At 37.2% G+C, this 22728-nt stretch overlaps 1 protein-coding gene across 3 annotated transcripts in view; it reads left to right on the top strand.

Moving 5' to 3' along the window:
* Positions 1 to 22511, top strand: part of LOC149796821 (PDF receptor-like) — a 33758-nt gene extending 11247 nt beyond the window's left edge. The window contains exons 5-7 of one of the 3 annotated variants that reach the window (XM_089961464.1): positions 3352 to 3561; positions 16945 to 17081; positions 19500 to 22511. In XM_089961464.1, coding sequence (XP_089817590.1) covers positions 19915 to 21141 — 1227 coding nt within the window. In that variant the 5' untranslated portion in view covers positions 3352 to 3561; positions 16945 to 17081; positions 19500 to 19914 and the 3' untranslated portion in view covers positions 21142 to 22511. Of the gene's footprint in view, positions 1 to 2667; positions 3562 to 6892; positions 7051 to 16944; positions 17082 to 19499 lie in introns of those variants that run through there. The other 2 variants (XM_089961467.1, XM_089961466.1) reach the window with 2 other exon arrangements.
* Positions 22512 to 22728: the final 217 nt, after the last annotated feature.

The following is a 22728-nucleotide window of genomic DNA, read 5'->3' as shown; positions in this document are numbered from 1 at the left end:
AAATCCCTACTGTGGACATCCCAAATGCGTGCTTGAGCAGGACTGCGAAGAAGATGCCGAAGATTGTGGGGGCAAGTACACAGCCCTGTTTAACTCCACTGCGGATGTCAAAGGGGCCAGATGTTGAGCCATCGTACTGCAATGTGCCTTTCTTGTCATCGTGGAAGGACTGGATCATGCTTAGCAGCTTTGGAGGGCAACCAATTTTCGCCAGGATTGTGAAGAGTCCGTCTCTGCTGACCAGATCGAATGCCTTGGTGAGGTCTATAAAGGCCAGGAAGAGGGGTCTGTGTTGTTCTCTGCATTTTTCCTGCAGTTGCCTGACAGAGAAGACCATGTCGACCTTGTGGACCTCGCTGCGCGGAACCCGCACTGCGACTCTAGGTAAACTCTGTCAGCAAGCATCTGCAGTCTGTTCAGGATGACGCGTGACGCGTGCGAAAACTTTACCCACGATACTGAGAAGCGATATGCCCCTGTAGTTGTTGCAGTCGCTTTTGTCGCCCTTGTTCTTGTACAGGGTTATGATGTTAGCGTCTCTCATGTCCTGAGGCACTGCACCCTCGTCCCAGCACTGGCAGAGGAGGTCGTGCAGGTGTCTGAGCAGCACGCTACAGCCGCACTTGATGAGTTCTGATGTGATGCTATCCTTCCCTGGGGCTTTACCTAGTGACAGTTTCTCTAATGCCTTCTTTAGTTCGTCTACAGTAGGTTTCTTGTTCAGTTCGGCCATGAGAGGGAGGTTTTCAATGTCGTTGAGGTCATCATTGGTCATGTGGTTCTCTTTGAGTACAGTTCGGAGTAGTATTCCACCCAACGCTCCATCTGCTTGCCCTTGTTGTGGATGGTATCGCCTGTGGCAGACTTCAGTGGTGCTGTCAGTTTCTTCGTAGGACCCATTGCTTTCTTTAAGCCATCGTACATGCATCTGATGTTTCCAATATCTGCTGCTGACTGGATGTTCTGACAGAGCTAAAGCCAGTATTCATTGGCACACTGCCGTGCTAATCTCTGCACTTTGCTTCTGGTAGACCTGTATGCCTGTAGTGTCTTCTGGCAGGGGGTTCGCTTGTATTGCAGGTGAGCACTGCGACGCTCTTCTATTGCTGGCATGAGTGTGGCAAAGCTAACCTCAAACCAGTCATTGTTCTTTGATTGCTTCTTACTAAAGATCCGTGTGGCTGTGCTGTATACAGTCTCTCTGATGTGATCCCATCTTTCTTTGGCACTGCCGTTGGGGGGTTCTGAATCAAACGTCTTGGAAAGAGCATAGGTGAATTCCTCAGCCTTGTCTGGATATGATGTTTTGCTCACATCAATGCCTGGTTGACCCTCTTGCCTAGAGCGGTGGATCTTCGGCTGAAGCTTCATTTTGCAGCACACCAGCGAGTGGTCGGTGTCGCAGTCAGTACTGTGGAAGGTACGGGTAAGAAGCACACCCTTCATGACTGACCGTCTTGTAATGATCAAGTTCAGCTGGTGCCAGTGTTTAGACCGGGGATGCCTCCAAGACACTTTGTGCTGTGGCTTTGTCTGAAAAAATGAATTGGTGATGCTGAGGTCGTGGTACGAGCACATCTCTAGAAGGCGCTGCCCATTCTCATGCATCTTCTCAATGCCAAACTTGCCAAGACAGGAGGGCCAATAGTCATGGTCGGCACCCACCCTAGCATTGATGTCGCCCAGCAAAATCAAGTTCTCTTCCTTGGGAATTTTGTCGATGAGCGAGTTTAACTCATCGTAAAACGCATCCTTGGTGTCTGTGGAGGATCTTAGTGTGGGAGCGTAAACGCTGATCAGGTTGACAGGCCCGTTTGTGGTGTGGAGGGGGAGGGATAGCAGCCTTCCATTTCCATGTTGGCAGGGTTCTGTCATCCCCAGCAGAGTGTTCCTGACAGCGAATCCAACACCAAACTCTCTGGCTTCATCGGCGATCTTTCCTTGCCAGAAGAATGTGTAATTTATTAGGGGTACAAACAGTTAATTTATGTGTTTATGATGGGTTCACTTCCTGAGTAACACATATCTGCTTGTATAGCTTTCAGTAATTGTTTATAAACTATATAGTTACAAGGTATTTAGTGAGAGGACAGAGATGAAAACTTTATACTAGAATCTACTCAAGTTATCTACTAAATCATTTTACACTGTCTGAGAATAAAATACAGGTCAAAGGGATAAAATATACTTTCCCCAGGTATATTTACCCTTGGATGTAAGAAAACAGCAAAATGCATTCCATTTTATTGTTTAGTTTAGTTAAGATATTGATTGGTGTAGTGCAGCATTGTTGTCTATATGATGTTATGGGAATTTTAATGATCCATCTTGCTTTATGCATTATTAATTACTAATACTATTTGTTAACTGACACTCTAAAGATTAAATAAGAAATATTCAAACAGATTATTTGAATTTAACTTTGTACAGCTGATCTTAACATGGTTACAAATCCCACATGAACAAATATCCATATATTTTAGAATGTTTCGGATCAGAAGTTCACATTTAGTACATCATATAGGCTGACATCATACCTGTAGTGAATCTGTAACGCTCATTTCTGGCATTTGGAAAATATCCCAAAATGTTATTTTCATCATGAATATGCCTATGTATGGTAACACATTTCAATTTAGTACTTTGACAGAGTGCGGTATTGTAGCATCAGCTGATATCTGATTCCATTGAATCAATGAGTTTAATAACTGGTAACCAACACTCTTAAAAATAAACTATAAATGTTCAAACAGATCATTTGAATTATGTTTGCACATTTGATCTTAACAAGTACAATGTATATGTCACACATATGCAAATTTCCATCATTGTTTACAAGTTTCGGGGACCAGAATTTCACATTTAGTTGATGATATAGGATTCATTGATACCTATAGTTGATCTGTGTGACCACATTTGGCTGTATTCACTTGCAAAATCCAAAATTGTTATTTCCCTCATGATTAAAATTGCTTATAGTAATATATTTTAATTTATTACATTGTCACTTGACTTTCCTGTATACTGGTATGTACTAATATTTGCACCAATGATCAAACCTCACCGCCCCAACATTGCCTTAAACTTTATGAGACATTGTCTACCTACTTTGTTATTTGACCGGTAAATGGCTAAATATGCTTCTCGAAACCTCATATATTTTTAGGATGAATTTATCACTTTAATATGTGGCTATTGCTTCGCATTTCTGAGTGTCACTCTGTCAATATTTTCCCCCATGCTTGCAACCCTAATGTTATTTTGAAATCACCATATCTGACACGTTTTAACTTCATTGACCTACATCTTACTGTTTTCTAGAATTAAGTGAAAAATATTGTATCTTTTCAGGTCTAGCCTGATATCTGGAACAAAGTGTTAGAGTTGGATCAGCTCGGAAGCTAGCTAGTAGTCCGGTGGTGATAGCAAGGTTTCATAAGGGCACGTGCAGTGTACTGCCATAAGTGACCAAGATTAGTTCATATCACCACACTGATATTTAGCACCTCAAAGACATGGCCTAGGTTTTCATGAGAGAGATTAGCACCATTTTTCAGTAAGGTAAAGCCTCCCTAGAAACTATTTTCCTATCCCAGTGTCACCTTTTGTAGTTACTGACATTGAAATGGAATGGATTTTTGCTATAAAACATGGTAGTGGTCCCATCAGAACTTTAAATCTGAGTGCGCTATTAGTTATACAAACAACTGCCTAAGTACCTGACACAATAAATGTGGAACATAACACCTGGCATTGTTTCTTTAGTGTGTACACCTATATGCTTCTGGACAGGCATATTGAGGTTTGCTGCCAAAAACACTTTGAGCTATGTTGCTTCACTACCCCTGGGAAAAATGTCATCAATTGTACAGACCCAAACTACCATTTGTTTTAAATACCATTCATTAGTCAACTTTGCTGTCTAAAATTTGTCAAACTGAGTTTTAAAACTTGTATGAAAAATTAATTTTTTTAATAAAATTTAGTTTTTAAAATTTAAATGGTTATTTAAATTGCCATTAAAATTTAATTTATTAGTTTTTTAATTTCAAAAATATTTTCAGACAGGTCTTATCTTGTATTACAATTAGGTTTTTACTGAGTTGAAAAATTCCTATAATTAAGGAAGATATAGCCAATTTAGTGTTGGTTTCTCAAGAGCACTTGGAGGACGTCCATTAATTATGTCAACAATTTTTAGGCAATTTTTTTACCCCCCCCCTTGTCAACAACTGTCAAACTTTCAGTGATTCCCCCCAATACAATTTACCCCCCCCCCCCCACTAACAATATTTTATACGGCTGGCTTTTATGCTAAAAATAGAATTATGGAAATTAAAAGGCCTACAAATAAATTTTAAGACATTGTTTTACTTGTTTAACAGATTTCAAATTGACTATAACACTTTGAATTCATGAAAAAATCGAGAGTTTATATTCTAGCTTCTGTCATCTTCCCATGGGGAAGCCAAATGTTCCTCAATTGTTATAATGGGCATAGTGGCTAATTCATTAATTTCTTGTGGAACTGATACACCCGACAAGTCAACATCATCTCCACTCGTATTGACCGAATTCTTTGCGGTTGAGGAGCATGTGGTAATTGCCTAGGCCCAAGATCGCGTTGTCGGTGCTGTTGAACATGCTTCTTCGACATGACTTGTGAAGCAACATAGAGGTGACAGATTCTGCAGATCCGTTCAAGCAACGACAACTGATTGGAAGGACAATATAGATCATATGGAAGAATTCTGAATGCCTTTGCCGATCGCGGTAGCATGTTATCAACTTTCAAAGAACTTCACCTTGAAGTCATCTTTGAAGGTATTTCAGTTTAACATATGATTTGTATTGATTGTCACACAATGGAAAGGTCAGTATTGAGAAACAAATGTAGAGAACATATAGTAAAATTAATTGTATTCTATGTCCAAGTGACATTCAATCGGAATATATTCTGCCTTTTCCGTTCCATACTTGGATGAGTCGAAGTTATTGTGCTCACATCCGAACGAAACAAGACTGTTCCGATTGCAGTGACATTGTACCCAATGTGGCTATTTTGGAAACTTCCCTCTGAACTGCAGTAATTGGTTAGTAGCTGTTATCTGCGCGGTGCATCTTGGGAGAAAAGCATGGAGATTTCCGTACTTTCATTAAGGAGGAAGATTGCCAGAAAAGCAAAGGATAACAGTATAGTCTTGTCCAACGAGACTCTTTCATGACCCTGAAAATCTGCCAAGACCTTTATTATTAATTGTTACCGCTGGTCATAACTCATATTTGTTTCCCTCTTCTGACCCCCCCCCCCCCCAATCTATACTGTATCGGCACTATTTGAGCGTCAAAGTTAAATTTACAACTTACAAAATACAACCCTAACATACATACTAGTCCGACGAATTGTGCGATTTTCGTACAACAGCTACAACCCATTTTACCTAAACATAAACAAACATTCGACAATTGTGCCATAATGTTTATAACAAAACGTAGGTTAACATGCCAACCAGTAGGCGATTTTACCAGAATTTTAGTAAGCCTCGTTTTGAGCGTTACCACATTTTTTTAAATGTAAAACGTTACTTGATTCTTGTATAGCGAAGATCTCGTGGAGCTGTGCTAGGGACAATGTTGAAGGAGGCTAAACATTAAGACTCAGTTGTTCAGTTTAGATGTATGTTGATTTAACAAGTCACTGAAGTTTGCATTCACATTTAGTTTACGCATTTATATACGTAAGGGCGATGAAGAAGAAAAATACAGCCGTAACATAGTCTGCTCTATCTCGTAAAAACATAAAAATTGTCAAACACAAGACCAATTTAGACTGATTCATAGATAAACTACAAAACAGAGTTGACAAATCTTGCATGGTACATTTAACAAAAAGCATCAGTGGTAAATTTACGACTGTCGAGAAGCCGTCATGTGTATCAGTCACGAGATGTCATTTACACGGGCACCTACGACCATCCAAAATGCACATGCCCATCCAAAATGCCCGTTGACGAATCCTTTTTTTTAAAAAATATTTTTATATTTAATTATGCTCAGTTATCAATAATGTTACAATAAAGAACAATTATGAAAAAGACAAATAGTTCATAATTGCAGTTGTTTTTATTTAACTGAATATAATTAAATTTAACAAAGACATATCAACGGTCATTTCTGATGTTCTTCAGTGCCTTTGTGAATAAACTAAATTTTTTCATTTGAAAAAATTTTTTGCTGGGATGTTTGCATAAGTAGCTATACATTTTTTTTTTTAAATAGAAATTTAGTTGTTTTCTTATATATATTATTTTTATTTTAATAATTTATTCATTATTAGACCTAAAACATTTCAATAATTTCATGGCAGAAAACATTTCTGTTTTAAGCATTCAGACCACCTGTACACATTCAGAATTAGTTTTCTTTTTTTTAAATATGGAAAACCATATCACTTAAAATGGATCATGTTGCTCAAACACGGCTGGATATTTATGTTTCTATTTTCATTAATTTATTCTGCATCATTCATTGTTTGAAATGTAACAAATTAAAAAAGACTAAATGACTGTCAATTTTCATCCTTCATACGTAATGCGCGAGTAATAAGAAAGAAACTACCGCCTACAATCGCGATTAAGTCAGACCCAACTGCAAACAACATGGACCGATGGCAGATTTGGGTCTGTGCTGTTCCCAGTTATCTCCATCTCATATCTGAGTACATATGGTAACCTTTTTATTTCATTACCTGTTTTATGTAGCAGCTTATGGACAACAGTAATCGATGCACTCTTCAATGCACGCATTGGACTCGCCCATGGAGCCTCTCTCGCCAACATTTGGTGGCTGTAATGTACACTAATATGAGTGTATACATTATAACGGTTTTAGAACCAGTTTTAATTGGCCGCTCACTCACCCGAATAGCACAAGAGGCAGGAATGTTTAACAATACACATCACTCTTTTTCGAGACTTGAATGGAAACATTGAAAGTGCTATACGAAGAGGAATAAGTGAATATTCTGAAGTTCCTGTGTTTTACGAGAAGGTGTGTATCGGTTTTCAAATTTACCATGAATCAGATATTTGAAATGATCATCATCATAGTCGTCGTCGTTGTGATCTTTTTCACCATGATTGTGGTCGTCGTCCTCCTCTCTCTCTCACTCACTCACACACGCACGCACCCCCATATATATATATATATATATATATATATATATATATATATATATATATATATATATATATATATATATATATATATATATATATATATATATATATATATATATATGTGTGTGTGTGTGTGTGTGTGTGTGTGTGTGTGTGTGTTTATTTGCATTTCTTTTTCGGTATTATGTAACGCACTATTTTTCTCCTCTTCCACTCTTTGTCTTTCTGATTTTATTTTCTTTTGATAAAAATATACAATATGTACTAATATATAATATTACTATTACTACTGTTTAAATGTGATGCATTCGTTTACAGAATGAAATAACATTGTTTATGTTTGCATAATTTCTTTGCGTATCCAGTTGTGACTGAGAGGGCAGTGAGCAATATAGTAAATTTGAGTCTGGAGTACATGACCTGACTGAAAAGTTGTGCCTCTGCTCATATATAAGTGTTGCGGAACGTGAGAGTGATTTCGAACTAAAGATTCAAAATGATGATCCAACTTTTGTATGTGGGAAAACTTGCCAGTAGTTTCCTTTGGGTCTGTTGTTTTTTTTTCGGGTTCTTTTTTGATAAATATGCTGGCTGCCTAACATACGCTGAAAAATGGTGTTGAACCGACAAAACTATTTAAAATGTCGATTTTACGAGAACAGTGCCCTCAATGAATATAGAATTAAAGACATTTGAAAATTTCTTCAAGAATCTCTGTTTCATGTATTTGCAAGATATTGCTAATAAGAGATTGAAACTATGGAGTAGTTTTCTTAGTGACTGCTATGGAGTGGGGCCCCGAGTGGCCGAGTGGTCTAAAGCGCTCAGTGTTACGGATCACTGCCATCTCACCTCTGTCTGCATGAGTTCGAGTCTAGGATTCGGCCAATGTGGGTATGTGAGAAAGCTTGCCAGTAGCTTCTCGTGGGTCGGTGGTTCTTCTCGCGGTTTTCTAGGGTTCTTCCTCCACCATTAATACTGGCCGCCATGCATAACCTATCGTGTGCTGAAAAAATGACGTTAAACCCCACAACAGCAACAACAACTATTATGGAGTACATTTGTCTTTAGCTTTTTTATGGATTACATTTGTCTTGAGTGTTCTCTGTTTTGTGACGGCTGAACGTGGGCATGAGAAACTCGGAACGTAACATTTACCATCCAGAACAAGCTAAATAAAAAACATGATTCAATTAAGGTAATATTACAGGCGTGATCTTTTTACATTGACATAAAGTGTTGATATTTGGAGACACAAGCTTTGAATTAATATTTTGGTTCATGTTGCGCGAGAACAATTTGATGCAACGATTCTTTTAAGACAAGTAGGACATAACACAGATCAGTAAATAGGAAGGTATGTTGTCATGATAACGAGTGACATGGTGAAAACTGATTTCTCAGTTAGCACGGTAAACCCAGTACCGGTACTAGGGTAGTTGGGCCCAAAACGAACCTTACACATTGCGCCCACCCCACCCTCGAGCATCGATTTTTTTTATAAACTGTTTATTAGTATTAATGCACGTTCGGATTGATAATTTATTAATTTCTTTATTTATTATACATATTTAATGATAATAAATGAATAACCTGACAGTGTACTTCGTTTTTGAGGCCACCAAATCTCGGCCGCCTAGTTCGCTTATTGGTTTAAACCGGTCCTCGGTAAACCTGAACGAGCCAATATGTTGACTTTTTTTTTTGTTGTAAATCGAAGCATCGATGAAACACAGTGATTTAAATGGCCTATTACTGAGAGTTTAGCCATGTTTCACCCTGTCTATTGCTGTTGTCAAAACGTAGCCTCACTTTTTTTCGTAAAACAATTACTTAAAGCATTTTTACGTATTGATCTCCATCTGTTGTTTCCCGACAGGAAAAAAGAAGAATTATTTGTTAACTCCCAGTCTAGACAAAGTATGACGTGAAGCGCCAAAAGAAGCTATTTCGTATATTATATGTGGTCAACGATTTGTGCACACCAGTGGCATTGTTTATAATGCTAGCTATCCAGTACTATTGAAGACAATTGCGTAACGCGCTTGGCACTCCCTAGACTGCGAAATCTATCAAGTACAAAAATGTCATACCTTTTTCCACTGTGCTCGCATAGCGGTCAAGCTAGCAATCAGTCACGGGGGGAAGGGGGTGGGTCAGATATGAATGTGTGTGTGATTTAGATTTTTAACGTAGCTTTAACAATTTTCCAGTCATATCGTTACGATATCTGCATTGTGGCAGTTTAAAGTGACGTCTAGCAATGGGGCATCACGCTGCAGACATGTAGCATGATGTCCCACCTAGTCACATTATCGTGACACAAGGCAGACCAGTCCTAACACTATCCTCTTAACGATGAGCGCCTAGCGAGGCAGCTGTTAGTACCATTTTTAGAAGTCTTTGGTATGACTCGGCCGGGGTTGGAACCCACGACCTCCCGCATCCGGGACGGACGCTCTAACCACTAGGCCACCGGAGCGGTCGGGTCAGATATGAAAACAACGTCATTGCGGTGAGATGGAGTTCGTTTACTAGATAACTGGAAGACAGATATTTCTTGCAACATTTCTGTTTCGGTGCTTTACGGCACAGCAACACAAGTAGGCGATTGATTGCCGAGGCAATTTGAGTAAAGTGCCTCGCCCAAGGACACACCACAGTAGGTTACCCAGGCTGGTCTGATGATAGGATTCAAGCCCGAACCATTTCGGTCAAGACTCCGGCACGCTAATCACTGATTCACCGCGGCTGTCTTGTTACCGTTTAATATCATCAATCCAGCTTAGGCCGCCCCAGGCAAGCCAGTACTAAATGCTATTTACGCGCCCGGTTCAATCTCGTTCTCCGTTGTCATTTTAGTTTAATTTTTTTTTTTTTGGGGGGGGGGGGGCACAAAAAGAGAAGAGAATTTAGTAATAGCAGCGTTAATTTTGCAGGCTCAGAGCGTATGGTTTCTGTAATTTCTATTTACTGTTGCAAATTCCTTGAAAATGAGGCAAAAATAAGAAAATATTACAGAAATCAGTTTGCGGTACTCTGAGTTGTGTTAGCTGGTCTTCTATGCGATCATCGTCTTTGCTAATTTATTCGCTAATACAAAAAATACATTTGTATTATCTGAGATATTTCCAATTGTTTGAAATTAAAAGCAACTTGTGTGTTCATGGGTCATAATTATTTCAACTGAAATGAAAGTGAAACTGGATTAAGTGATTGATTTAAAGACACACATGAATAAACATGCAAACTACTACATTTATATGATAATATGAGTTCTTTCTGTCATTAATTTTTTTCTCTCCATTTTTCATAACCGCGAAACCTACATAATTAGGAAACTAATATGGCATCAGTTTCAGCATGCACCAGGGATCAAAATACAGTGACAACATAGCAGTTTTTCCAACAGGGGTCATGCCTTATATCTGAGAAAACTTTCATATTTCCTAAAATTTTATTAATTTTTCAACTTTTTTCTCAAGGTAAACAATGTTTCCATTTTTCACATGTCACAACAATCAGTAATTTATATAATTTCTCATATATCTTCCTCTGAAGAAAATATTGACACTGCCAGCAGTATGATAAGCTGGCTCTAATCTAAAATCTCAATATTGACCGCAGTATGATAAGCTGGGTCGAATCTAAAATCTCAGTGTTGACCGCAGTATGATAAGCTGGCTCTAATCTAAAATCTCAATATTGACCGGAGTATGTGTTAAGCTGGATCGAATCTAAAATCTCAATACTGACCGCAGTATGATAAGCTGGCTCTAATCTAAAATCTCAGTATTGACCGCAGTATGATAAGCTGGATCGAATCTAAAATCTCAGTATTGACCGCAGTATGATAAGCTGGATCGAATCTAAAATCTCAGTATTGACCGCAATATGATAAGCTGGATCGAATCTAAAACATCAGTACGAGGATTCATTTTGAGTATTTTTAATGAGACCAGAGCCTGATTGGACCAATGTGTACTTTGATTGTTGCATATATATATATATATATATATATATATATATATATATATATATATATATATATATATATATATATATATATATATATATATATATATATATATATATGTGTGTGTGTGTGTGTGTGTGTGTGTGTGTGTGTGTGTGTAATTTTCTGATGTAGGTTAGGTTTGTAGGAAAGATCATTATGTAGTATATGGCGTGATAAGGTCACTGGAGTGCTATTCATCTAGTACAGTAGAATACACATTCTTAAATAATTACTCGTGTGTGCCAATTTGATACCAAATAGCCATGAAGCCAAATTGCCCCTTAGCGTGCTCTAGATAACGCAAAGGGGTTCAATTTTTACCATAATGATGATGATTGATAATGACGACGACGAAGATAACAAGAATTACGTTTAAAAACAGACTATGTGGCAACAAAAAAAGCAGTTTTTCATCACCACCACCATAACAATAGCAATAATAATAATAATAATAATAAAAACAATACAATTATCTAAAACTGAGGTAAAATAACTCATTTAAGGCGATCGGGATGAAAGAAATACGGTTTTAGATGGTAGCTAGAACAAGTGTAATCTCTAGCCATCGCAAATACCCACACCTTTTATTGTATATCCCTAACCACCTCTCCATACCACCTGGATACACACCCCAACCCGCAATAAAACACCTAAAGGTCAGTATGTAAAAACAGTGAAATATATAATTCGTTATTCTTCATGACCGCATATATAAAGTTTGGCTAGAAAATACTTTCAGCAGATGTGACCTTTGAACCACTTGAACGGACCACATGAGTGGGAGTAGTATAATGGGATGGTCTGTGTGATAAGGAGACTTCCATGTTAAACACAGAAAAAATGTATGGGTTAAAGAGAAATTTGACATGGTTATAACAGTTTCAGGCAAAAGAGGAATATCAGTAAGTGGCATAAGCGGCAAAAACGCAGTACTTTTAATTGCGCGAAAATTTGTTAAATATTCTGTCAGCTTGCAATGACTTGCGCTTGGCTTACGATTTTTATGTACCAGAACTACATTGCTTGTACTGAATGTACTTAACAAAAAAAAAAAAAAAAAAAAAACCGCTACATCCGTTATAGACACCAAATTTAACATAATGTATCTCGAAAGCTTAATATCAACCCGTTGTGTTTTTTTGGCGAAATTTAGTGCGCTGAATTTAAGAATTCTGGTCCCATTGCAACATTTACTTTAGGCAGGATGTGAAAAGGTCACTGTATTTTGTTTGAGCTGAAATGGTAATATCGGTGCCAAACCCATAGGCAAGTTGCTGCCTGTTTTATCGTGATATAGAATTTGTCGAAACGAGAGAGAGAGAGAGAGAGAGAGAGAGAGAGAGATTATAAAACGCGCGCGCACGTGTGTATGTGTGTGTGGATGAGTATAAATATCATATTCATACTTTGAAAAATTCAAGACCAAAATACAAGTTTTTTTTTTCCGTGAAAAAGAATTATAACGAGTTTCAACAACACGTCACAAAAATCACACTAAAAATAGTCACTACAGGTTCTAATAGGAATCCTATCTTTGTAAAATCGCACGTGATTGAAATCGCATCAATACCATAATCTTACTATTTCAATAAGTATATGAAATATTTTCACTAAAATTCGCTACTTATGTCACTCCGTTTGGTTTGGCAAAATATATTCTCTTGTCAGGCAGTGTTTGTTATTTGTTCCTTTGTTACAAATTACGATATACAAGTAACTGGTTTATTTTGTTAACTTGCATACAATGCAGACTAAATTTTTCGATTCTCTCTCTCTCTCTCTCTCTCTCTCTCTGTGGCGACGGTTGAGTTTCATGTGAGTTAGATTCATTTATTAAACTATTACAATATGTTTTAATCTGTCGTGTATCATATACTGATAGAATGTTCCCCCCCCTCCCAAAAAAAAAAGAATTGGTGTGTTTGCTTTGATTTATGACAATGAAGCTTACGAATGTGACTTTTTTTGGAAGTTATAATTTCTGGCAAAGTTGTGAGTTTAGTTTTTTAAAACCTCAAATGTAATGTAAGTTCGTTTTTTGTGACACATAGGATAGAATTATTTTTACAAAGCCAAACATTGATTGCTACGTTTATCAGTTCCATTTTGAGAAAGGTAAAACTAGAGTAACATAACTTTCTATTTCATGTACTCATTTTGGATAACAACACTTTTAAAGTACAAGTAATTATGAAAACACACAGACACAAACACCGAGAGAGAGAGAAGAGAGAGATTGTTATTTTATTTCCTCCGTATATTGCGAAGAATACAGCTAATAGTACCAAGTACACGGCAAAAATGGAAAGTAGCCGAACATTCTCTCTCTCCAGACTGCCAGTCATTTGTTAAATTCCTCTTATGGCCCATACATTTTGACCCTGTTTAAGATGGGATTCCCCTTATACCCCATAAACATTGTACATTGTTTGACATGGAAATACCCGTATGCTCCAGATCGTGCCATTATACTACTGTTATTGCTAAAGATACACGTCTTGTAGATAGTTAACCTGAGAGTAACACAGCTATAAAGTTACATAAATTTACACAAGCGGGGTAGGGTTTGCTTTGGTGTCTTACGGCACGTCAAACAATTTAGTTGCTAAGTGCAATTTGAGTAAAGTACCTTGGTCACGCCAAGATAGCCGATTCGGTCGGATACGATCGTGCGATTCGAAACAGTACCCTGTCAGTCGGCAGATGTAGTAACGGGAAGATGGAAGGATAGATGTATGAGATCGAATTATACCCCCACCCCCATGCGTGGAGATAATGAGACGAAGAGTGGTTCTCACGGAAATTATCACCTAACATTTGACCTCAGCCAGATGTCTTGAAAATATAATTTGTTCTTATAGAATGCAGGAAATGGTTTGGCTGTTTAAAACTGTGTACGTGTTTTTGAACTGATAAAACCGCACACTAGCCAGATGGCAGACGGTTACATCATTTTTTCAATTTAGTGACAGATTTGAACAAATAAAAGTCTCTCTATTCAGAACGTAGAGCACTTTTTTCCTGCTGTCCTACTAGAACTGAAGGTTGTTATTACAGTTACCTGTGTGGTGATCTTGGAAATCTATTGTTGTTGTAAAAATAAGGCTTGGATAAAACGTTAAGTTTCCGTAGTCTGAAACCCGAGGATGCACTGAGATAATTTCGTTAGAACTCTGCTTTAGATTAGTCATTTACGGATGCCATCACTGTTAATGGTAGTAGTCTTGAACTCTTATTGTGGCCGCTTGCGATGAACACATTGTTTGAATTTTGAACTTTTTTAATAAAAGTTTTTTCATTTCCTGTATTTTCAATACCGATTTATGCACATATTAATACAAGCATCTAATGCATTTTCCTGGAATATATAAAACAAATGTAGGAAAAGCCGATTGGGTATTTCTGCATAAGCAAATTGGATAGTTCTCTTCAAACTCATAATGCAAATATTTTCTAAATTGTTTTTGATGATTTTGTGTTAAGCGTCTGTTTTGTTCCTGTAACTGTCTCTATATTTTCCACGACAAAAACTCCTTAGCAAGTGTTGTCTTGCAAGTGTATTAAGTCTTTGCCTTTAATTTGGAGAACTTGGTTTTTAATTAACATGTTTGATCCAACTACCGTCAATGTGTTGTATGTCTCTGGCCAGTTTTAAAGTTACAGCGAGTGATTATGGCAGTTGGTGTGGGAAGACGTTATCTTCAATGTATATGTAATCCTATTGCTTTTTTGTCTCTTTCTCCAAATATTCAGTAAATCGAATCTATCAGTAACCTTACATTGCCTGTTATGAATCATACCAAACCATCCGATGACGTTGCTTGTGGCTTTGTAAGGCAGTTTCTCTACAGTTTTCTTGTTTGATTCTCGCAAATCAAAGCTGTGAGAGGGTGACTTGCTTCAGCCACCCATGTCCTTCCACACAGCGTGTCGCAAACTTTGCTACAGTTAACAAATCAGAAACCGAGAACTTAGAAAATTGTTTTGTCCCACAAAGCTGTTATTTTATTATTTTGTTTCACTCACACACACACGCACGCACGGTAAGAAGACGTATACTGAATTGGAGAAGTGAGTGAGTAGTTTTTGAGAGCAAGCATGTGTTATGTTAGTGTTCTTGGTTTATTGCTTTGATTGTCTGTTTTATAGTTACTGTACTAGATAATGACAATCTCATCACTAGGAGTCGATGGATGATTTTATATGCTAACATTCTCTTAGATCTCTGCTCGTCTACTGTAAAAGTACCCCCCCCACCCCCGCAAAACACTCCAAGGAAAGAAAAAGAAAAGAGCGAATGTGAGTGGTTTGGCATGTTTATCGTAACTTGAGCCATGATTTAAATAATTAATCGTCTCTGACATGTACGATTTTATCTGCAATAACCCAAGTTCGTTTCGGTCCATTTTCAATAACCACAAACGTGCCATGGTTGTGTGCGACGAGCTTTTCAAGTATATTATCTTCTATTTTTTTTTAAAGACTTTATTTGTAATACTTCCAACCTCAAAAAAACGTTTGTTTTAAACAAATAGTATCACCACTGTGTTCCGCAAAAGATAATTGAATCTGATAAAAATAATGAATGAACAAAGTAACTTGTAGGTTTAAAATTAGAGGTAGCAATTTTACATGACTAAAATAACCAAGTTTCGACTGAGAAGGACACATGGCCCAAGGTTATAAATATCTTCTCACCAGTTTGTTGTTTAGAATAAAACTACCTCCACATTCGGGTTAAATGTTCTTTATCGGAATTTCTATTGTAAGGTATCATTAGCCTGTAACAAAGGGTGCATTTTATAAAACGATGTATACATGTAACAGAGAATTGTACCAGGTTGATGGATTGACAACGAGGATATGTCCGTTTCTTGGGTACAAAATTTGGCTCAGCTTAAAGATTATCAATGTATGTATTAGTTTCACAAAAGTAAAATGTGATATGTGCAAAGCGTCTTTTATAACAGAAAATTACAACATTTTTTTTTACTAAAGTATCGTAGCCATTACACTTCTAGTATTTGCCAGCAACATACCCAACCTTGCATCTGTTTGGCCTATAGCATGCACACGAAGTATTGATAAAATTACACGTGGAGATGTGTTGGATATTTGAATACAAAATAGTTGACTCTGCATGTGTTATAAAGGTAGCGTAATTAGAGAGAGAACAACTACAATGGACCACCTTCGCAAATCTTCACTTTTTTATCGCACCTTCCTCCCCACCCACCCCATTTCCCTATACTAAAACAGTGACACAAGACACCATAATGCAAATCTGTCAAATGTTATGCGGCTTCGTGCCACGGATGCACATTTTAAGTTTGGTTAGAAAATATTTGAAAATGTAATCGACAATTTTTAAGATCTTTGACGCCCTCCCAGGTACGCCAGGCGCAGAAGCCAGTATTGACATCATTCTCGTAGATGGTTGTCCCAAGGGCATTATCGCACACCACCAGATTTTGTACCTCAGATGCTTGAAACTCCGTAAGAATGCCCTTACTAAGGGAAACATAACTGTGCTCTTTATTTCCACTCTTCATTTTATTTTTAGAGCTGTTCTAAAGGACAGGCGGACGAACGGACAATCTGGACGAACTGAGGATTTTAATATTCTCAATTGTTTTTAAAATGCGCAGGGATACAAAGAATGAAACTACCACCTCCTCTCCCTTTTTCATGCAGTCTTCATATGATTCCGCGTGAGTCAAGATTATATGTTTGGTTGGTTTATTTCAGCACATCAACACGTGAAAGGCTATATCGTACCAAGACAGTTCGAGTAAAGTAGCTTGCACAGGGACACACTGCAGAAGCCGACCCAACATGATGTTCTGGATAGGATTCGAATCCATGCCATTCTGATCACGAATCCAGTAAGCTAACCACCTAGTCATCGCAGTTATGGTTATAAACATTGTCGAAGAAACAGCATTATTTTATAGAAGATGTGCATTTTTTAATAGATTTACAGTCCAAACGACGTAATTAGTCAACGTATGTTTATATGTTTGGAGCTAAAATCAGCTATAGGTTATATTTCATGTCCTATATGTCAAGGAATGCGATACAACTGTTTGAACTGGATAATTAAAAAGAGAGAAAGGAAGGAGGAAAATTCTCTAATTATTTTTTCAATTTTTGACAATTTGCTTAATTGGCTGTGTTACGAGAATCCCTTTATGAAGATAAAATTGGTATTTGGTCTCGGAGTGGAATTTTTTTAAACGTCCGGTTACCTAGTACCTACCTTCATTAGTTAGGATGTCCGCTGTCATAATGAATTTCTGACCCCCTAACAACACTCTTTTTTACCATCCAACCATACTTTAGATTTAACTGTATTATTATTATTATTATTATTATTATTATTATTGTAACAACCAGTGATAACGTTTATAGTGGTAGTAGTAGTAGTGGTTGAAGTAATACTATCAGCAACATCACTAGTAGTAGTAGAAGTAGTATAGTGTGGTCGTTGATTTGGTGTTTTACGGCACATCAGCACAAGTAGGTTTAGTGCCAAGGCAGTTGGAGTAAAGTGCCTTGCCGACAGTCACAGGCTGATTTATGTTAGGATTCGAACCTGCACATTTTCTGTCGCGAGTCCAGCATGCCAACCACTCAGTCATCGCACCTCCTCAGTATAGACTGGATCATTCCCTTTATTGTCTGATCGCATTTTCCTTGCCATTGTGAAATTTATTGTACTCATGAAACACATTGTTGAATTTCATGTAACGTTAACAACGGATTGCATACATACAAGGGATTTAAAAAGAGCTTGAAGCTGTTTCTGTTTAAGTTTTGCAGAACGAAATGGAAATAAGTTCACAGTTCAAATAGTATAAAGAAAAAATCCAGATAGTGTGCCTCAAAGAAAGACATAATACGAGCACGAAGAATCAATCTAAATTCTGTTAAAACTGCTTTTGTTCATGCAGTGAAATTTCTGATATTTTAAAATAAGGTTATGAAGTCGAAAAACTATTTGGATATATTTATATATTGTATGAACGAACTAATAAATTACGAGTTAAACCTGTAAAAAAAAAAAACTGGCCCGTACCCTGTATAAATTCTTCTAAAATGATTCATTCTCATTTCAAATGGTATTGACATAGATTATGAAGGAAGTGTGAATAAAATAACGGTCATGTTTATGGGTACATTTTAAAACACACATATTAGTTTATAAAATGGTTGACCAATCAGATGCAACGTACTTTGTTCTTCCTTGACATCTAAGTATTTAAGAAAATGGTAAATATTCTAACATAATCAATGAAAATGTATATGTCAGTTTAGGAAGATACCTTTGTAGAGTCAAAATATGCTTACACTATACTTTCAATCAGAAGAAATAACCGAAGGCTTATGATGCATACCACAAGAACATATAGTCTCCATATTGTCCGAAATATTTCAGGTTTCAAACAAAAGTTCGATACAATTAACCGTGGTAAAATGTGTGATTGATATTGATTGGTCCCGAAAAGTTCAAAATGGTGATTAAACCTGATAAATTACGAAAGCAAGGCTAAATTTCATATTCTTCTTTAGTTATGTATTACATTCTCTCCCCATACCCCACCCCACTGCTTCAAACTGAAACATATAACTCATAGCCAGTGAATTCTGAGAAATCAATTGAACTGAGATGCGTTCTAGAAATAAGGCCTTGAAATTGTGAGAAATGATTGTAGATAAATGCGACCTTACACGAATAACAAATGACCATCCTGTAACTTTACGTAGCTCCTATGCATTCTGTTTGTCTGGAACATACTGTGCAAAAATAGACCATGCGCCGATCCTGGGTCTTATTCACCACAGACAACAAGATATATTTAGATTAATCATTTAGTCACGAAATAGAGAATTTGCTGAGTATGACTGGAGATGTCTATCAGCACCGGATGCCATTTCAAAATCAATGCAGTTAAATTGACAAAATACATTTTATCAGTTTTAAAGATATCAGAGAATATTTTATCATATAATATGTTGTGCTAATGATACCATTAAAGCATTGGAATCAGTTCGTACTATCCGAGAGTTTCAAGTACAATATTTTAGATTTTCTATGCAGGACTTGCATAAAGATACAAGCACTCATGTACGAGAATGATTAATCATCCTATCTTTTTTTAGTTAAATGGATGTTGATGTAAAATAGTTTTCATGGATACTTGAAAACTGTCTTTCAGTAAGAGGCAAATAACTATCGATTTACGTAGGTTCAGCAGTAACACTTAGTTTGCAAAGCAGTAATAAAAGCGTGCTCGTTTCAGATCATGTCCATGAACTGAACTTCAAAGACAATCGGCGAGTGCATTCTTATTCCAGGGACTGACTTTGAACAGGAAATGGTATAGAGGAAGTACAAGCCTACATAGCTGTTTCAAGTGGATTCGGTTCAGCGACAGATGCGGAAATAACTGCCTGGTTCTTTTACACAGCAGTAAACATGATTTGCGAGACTGAGATAAGAATAAATGAATTACAGTTCAACATGTAGGCCACCATTCCGGGAATCGTTGTAAACAGAGAATTTCGCTTTTCTAGTGAATAGAGTAATGCACTTTTTATTTTAAGTTCTATCATTAAACGATTTGGAGCAAGAGAAGGGATACAGACGTCATATCACATACGTAATTTTGTGCAGAAGATTCATCGACTTCCTGAGACATATATTTAGACCAGGCCATGTCGAACGATGATCTGAACAAATACATCACTCCTTTGGAACAGTGTGAAAAGGGGTCCAATCAGAGTCTCAATGGAAAATACTGCAACGCAACATGGGATGGTATCACGTGCTGGTCTCCAACCCCTACTGGGCAAACAGCATCACAGGAATGCCCATTAGTGTTTTTAGCTGCGGAGGGTAGTCGAGTTTACAAATCATGCCAGGAGGACGGGCAGTGGGCAAAACCTGCGTTATGGAAAGGATTCGGACATAGTGACTACAGTGAGTGTGTGAAACATATCAATATCGAAGACCATTTTGATATTCCGTCGGCGAAGGACTCTGCGGCCGTTGATGTCAGCGTCCTGTTGCCAACCAATATAGTAGACATCACTTTGTTATCAATCTCATTTGTTTTTATTATAATTTCATTACTTACTTTTAGATTTGCACTTCCAAAATCGCTGAGGCAAGCCACTCAATACAAAGTCTTGAATAACTTGTTTGTTGCAGTTTTGATTGACGTGATCATTAAATTGGTTGACGTCTCTTTACTTTTGTTAGATAGCACGTCGAAAGAAAAAAATAATAAGCGCATATCGAATACACCCTTTCTTTGTGAAGCAGTTATTATTTTCAAAAAATATACTGAGACGGTGACCCACATGTGGCTATTACTGGAACTACATTATTTACAGCTCGCAACCAAGTCTGGACGTCTGTGCATTACCGGTTATATGACGTACTGCATGGTTGGGTGGGGCTTACCTACTGTACCCATTACTGTTTGGGCCGTCACTTTATCTCTTGGTAACAAGGTCCAGTGTTGGCCTGGGGCAGATTCCATGACAGCGATATGGATCGCAGAAATCACAAAGATGATGATACTGTTATTGACAGCAGGTTTTGTAGCACTTGCAATGTGGCGGCTGTTTAAAAACCTGGAAATGTTGACCAAAAACTGCTGCTTTCGTCGAAATCGTGATAACTTGACGACGTCAACCATTTTCTATGTTTTCACGTTCATCTCACTTATTCTTGGTCTTGTACATAGGCACATCAAATCAGATCATCAAAGCTTGTTTGGTATTATTGTAATAATATTTTCCTCCAGTAATGGGGTGATCCTTTCTTTTCTGCTGTGTATGCTTAACTGGGACATTAGGAGGAGGCTGAAGAAGAAAGTTCGTCGACAGTCCCGTCAGGAACTGGTTAGAAGCTTGGCAGATGAGAATGAATTATAAGAGAGAGAGAGAGAGAGAGAGAGAGAGAGAGAGAGAGAGAGAGAGAGAGAGAGTTATACATAATAGAAGCATTTATACAATTTTAACTCTAAATTCTTTGTGATGAGACGTCGCTTTCTTTGTGAGATATTTTAATGGTTTGGCACACATATGAATGATGAGATGTAGCTTCCTTTGTGAGATATTTTAATGGTTTGGCACACATATGAATGATGAGATGTAGCTTCCTTTGTGAGATATTTTAATGGCTTGGCACACATATGAATGATGAGATGTCGTTTCCTTTGTGATATATTTTAATGGTTTGGCACACATATGAATGATGAGATATCGCCTCCTTTGTGAGATATTTTAATGGTTTGGCACACATATGAATGATGAGATGTCGTTTCCTTTGTGATATATTTTAATGGTTTGACACACATATGAATGATGAGATATCGCCTCCTTTGTGAAATATTTTAATGGTTTGGCACACATATGAATGATGAGATGTCGTTTCCTTTGTGATATATTTTAATGGTTTGGCACACATATGAATGATGAGATGTCGCTTCCTTTGTGAGATATTTTAATGGTGTGGCACACATATGAATGATATAATGTCGTTTCCTTTGTGAGATATTTTAATGGCTTGACAAACATATGAATGATGAGATGTCGCTTCCTTCGTGAGATATTTTAATGGTTTGGCACACATATGAATGATATAATGTCGTTTCCTTTGTGAGATATTTTAATGGTTTGGCAAACATATGAATGATGAGATGTCGCTTCCTTTGTGAGATATTTTTAAGGTCTGGGGCACGTATGAATGATGAGATGTTGTTGTATTAGTGAGACATTTTAATGGTCTGGCAAATGAATGATGAGATGCTATTTTATTATTGAGATATTTTAATGGTCTGGCACACATAAATGATGAAGTGTCGTTTTCTTTGTAAGATATTTTAAGGTATGGGGCACTCGTAAATGATGAGATGTCGTTTCCTTACTGAGACAATTTAAGGTCTGGCAAATGAATGATGATATGTTGTTTCATTAGTGAGATATTTTAAGGTCCGGCACACATAAATGATGAAGTATCGTTTCTTTAGTGGATATTGCATTTGAAGCTGCGATTAAATTCTGTTTGAGCCAATATACGTTTTACTCTCCAACATTGCAGACAACAGCTTTTACTTAGAGTACTTAATGAGAAGAAAACAAAACAAAAATTTAATGCACGTTTTGAAAGCACAAATATGTTTTGGTGTACATGTGATAATTATGTGAAATGTGAGAGCCCTTGTGTGATTTATTATTATTTTATTTTGTACGTGCTCAAATAACGCTGTTGCTGAACGTGTTTCAATAAATGAGTTGCTGAGCATCACTACACTCATTGCTTGTGTAAAAGTCTAAATTCCAACTTAGGGCATATGCAGAAAGAAGAAAAACCTTCAGTATGGGATGGTAACTTGAAAAACGGCTCACATATACACCGAACGACACAGCTGTTTAAAATAAACCAAAACAACACACACACACACACACACACACGCACACGCGCGCGCGTACATACACATATGCATGCATACATACATA

This window comes from Sinohyriopsis cumingii, chromosome 6 (genome assembly GCF_028554795.1).
Source record: "Sinohyriopsis cumingii isolate HCF-2022 chromosome 6, ASM2855479v2, whole genome shotgun sequence".
In the NCBI taxonomy this organism is placed as follows: Eukaryota; Metazoa; Mollusca; class Bivalvia; order Unionida; family Unionidae; genus Sinohyriopsis; species Sinohyriopsis cumingii.
The sequence above is the reverse complement of the archived record's forward strand: the minus strand, read 5'-3'. Positions and strand labels throughout refer to the sequence as shown.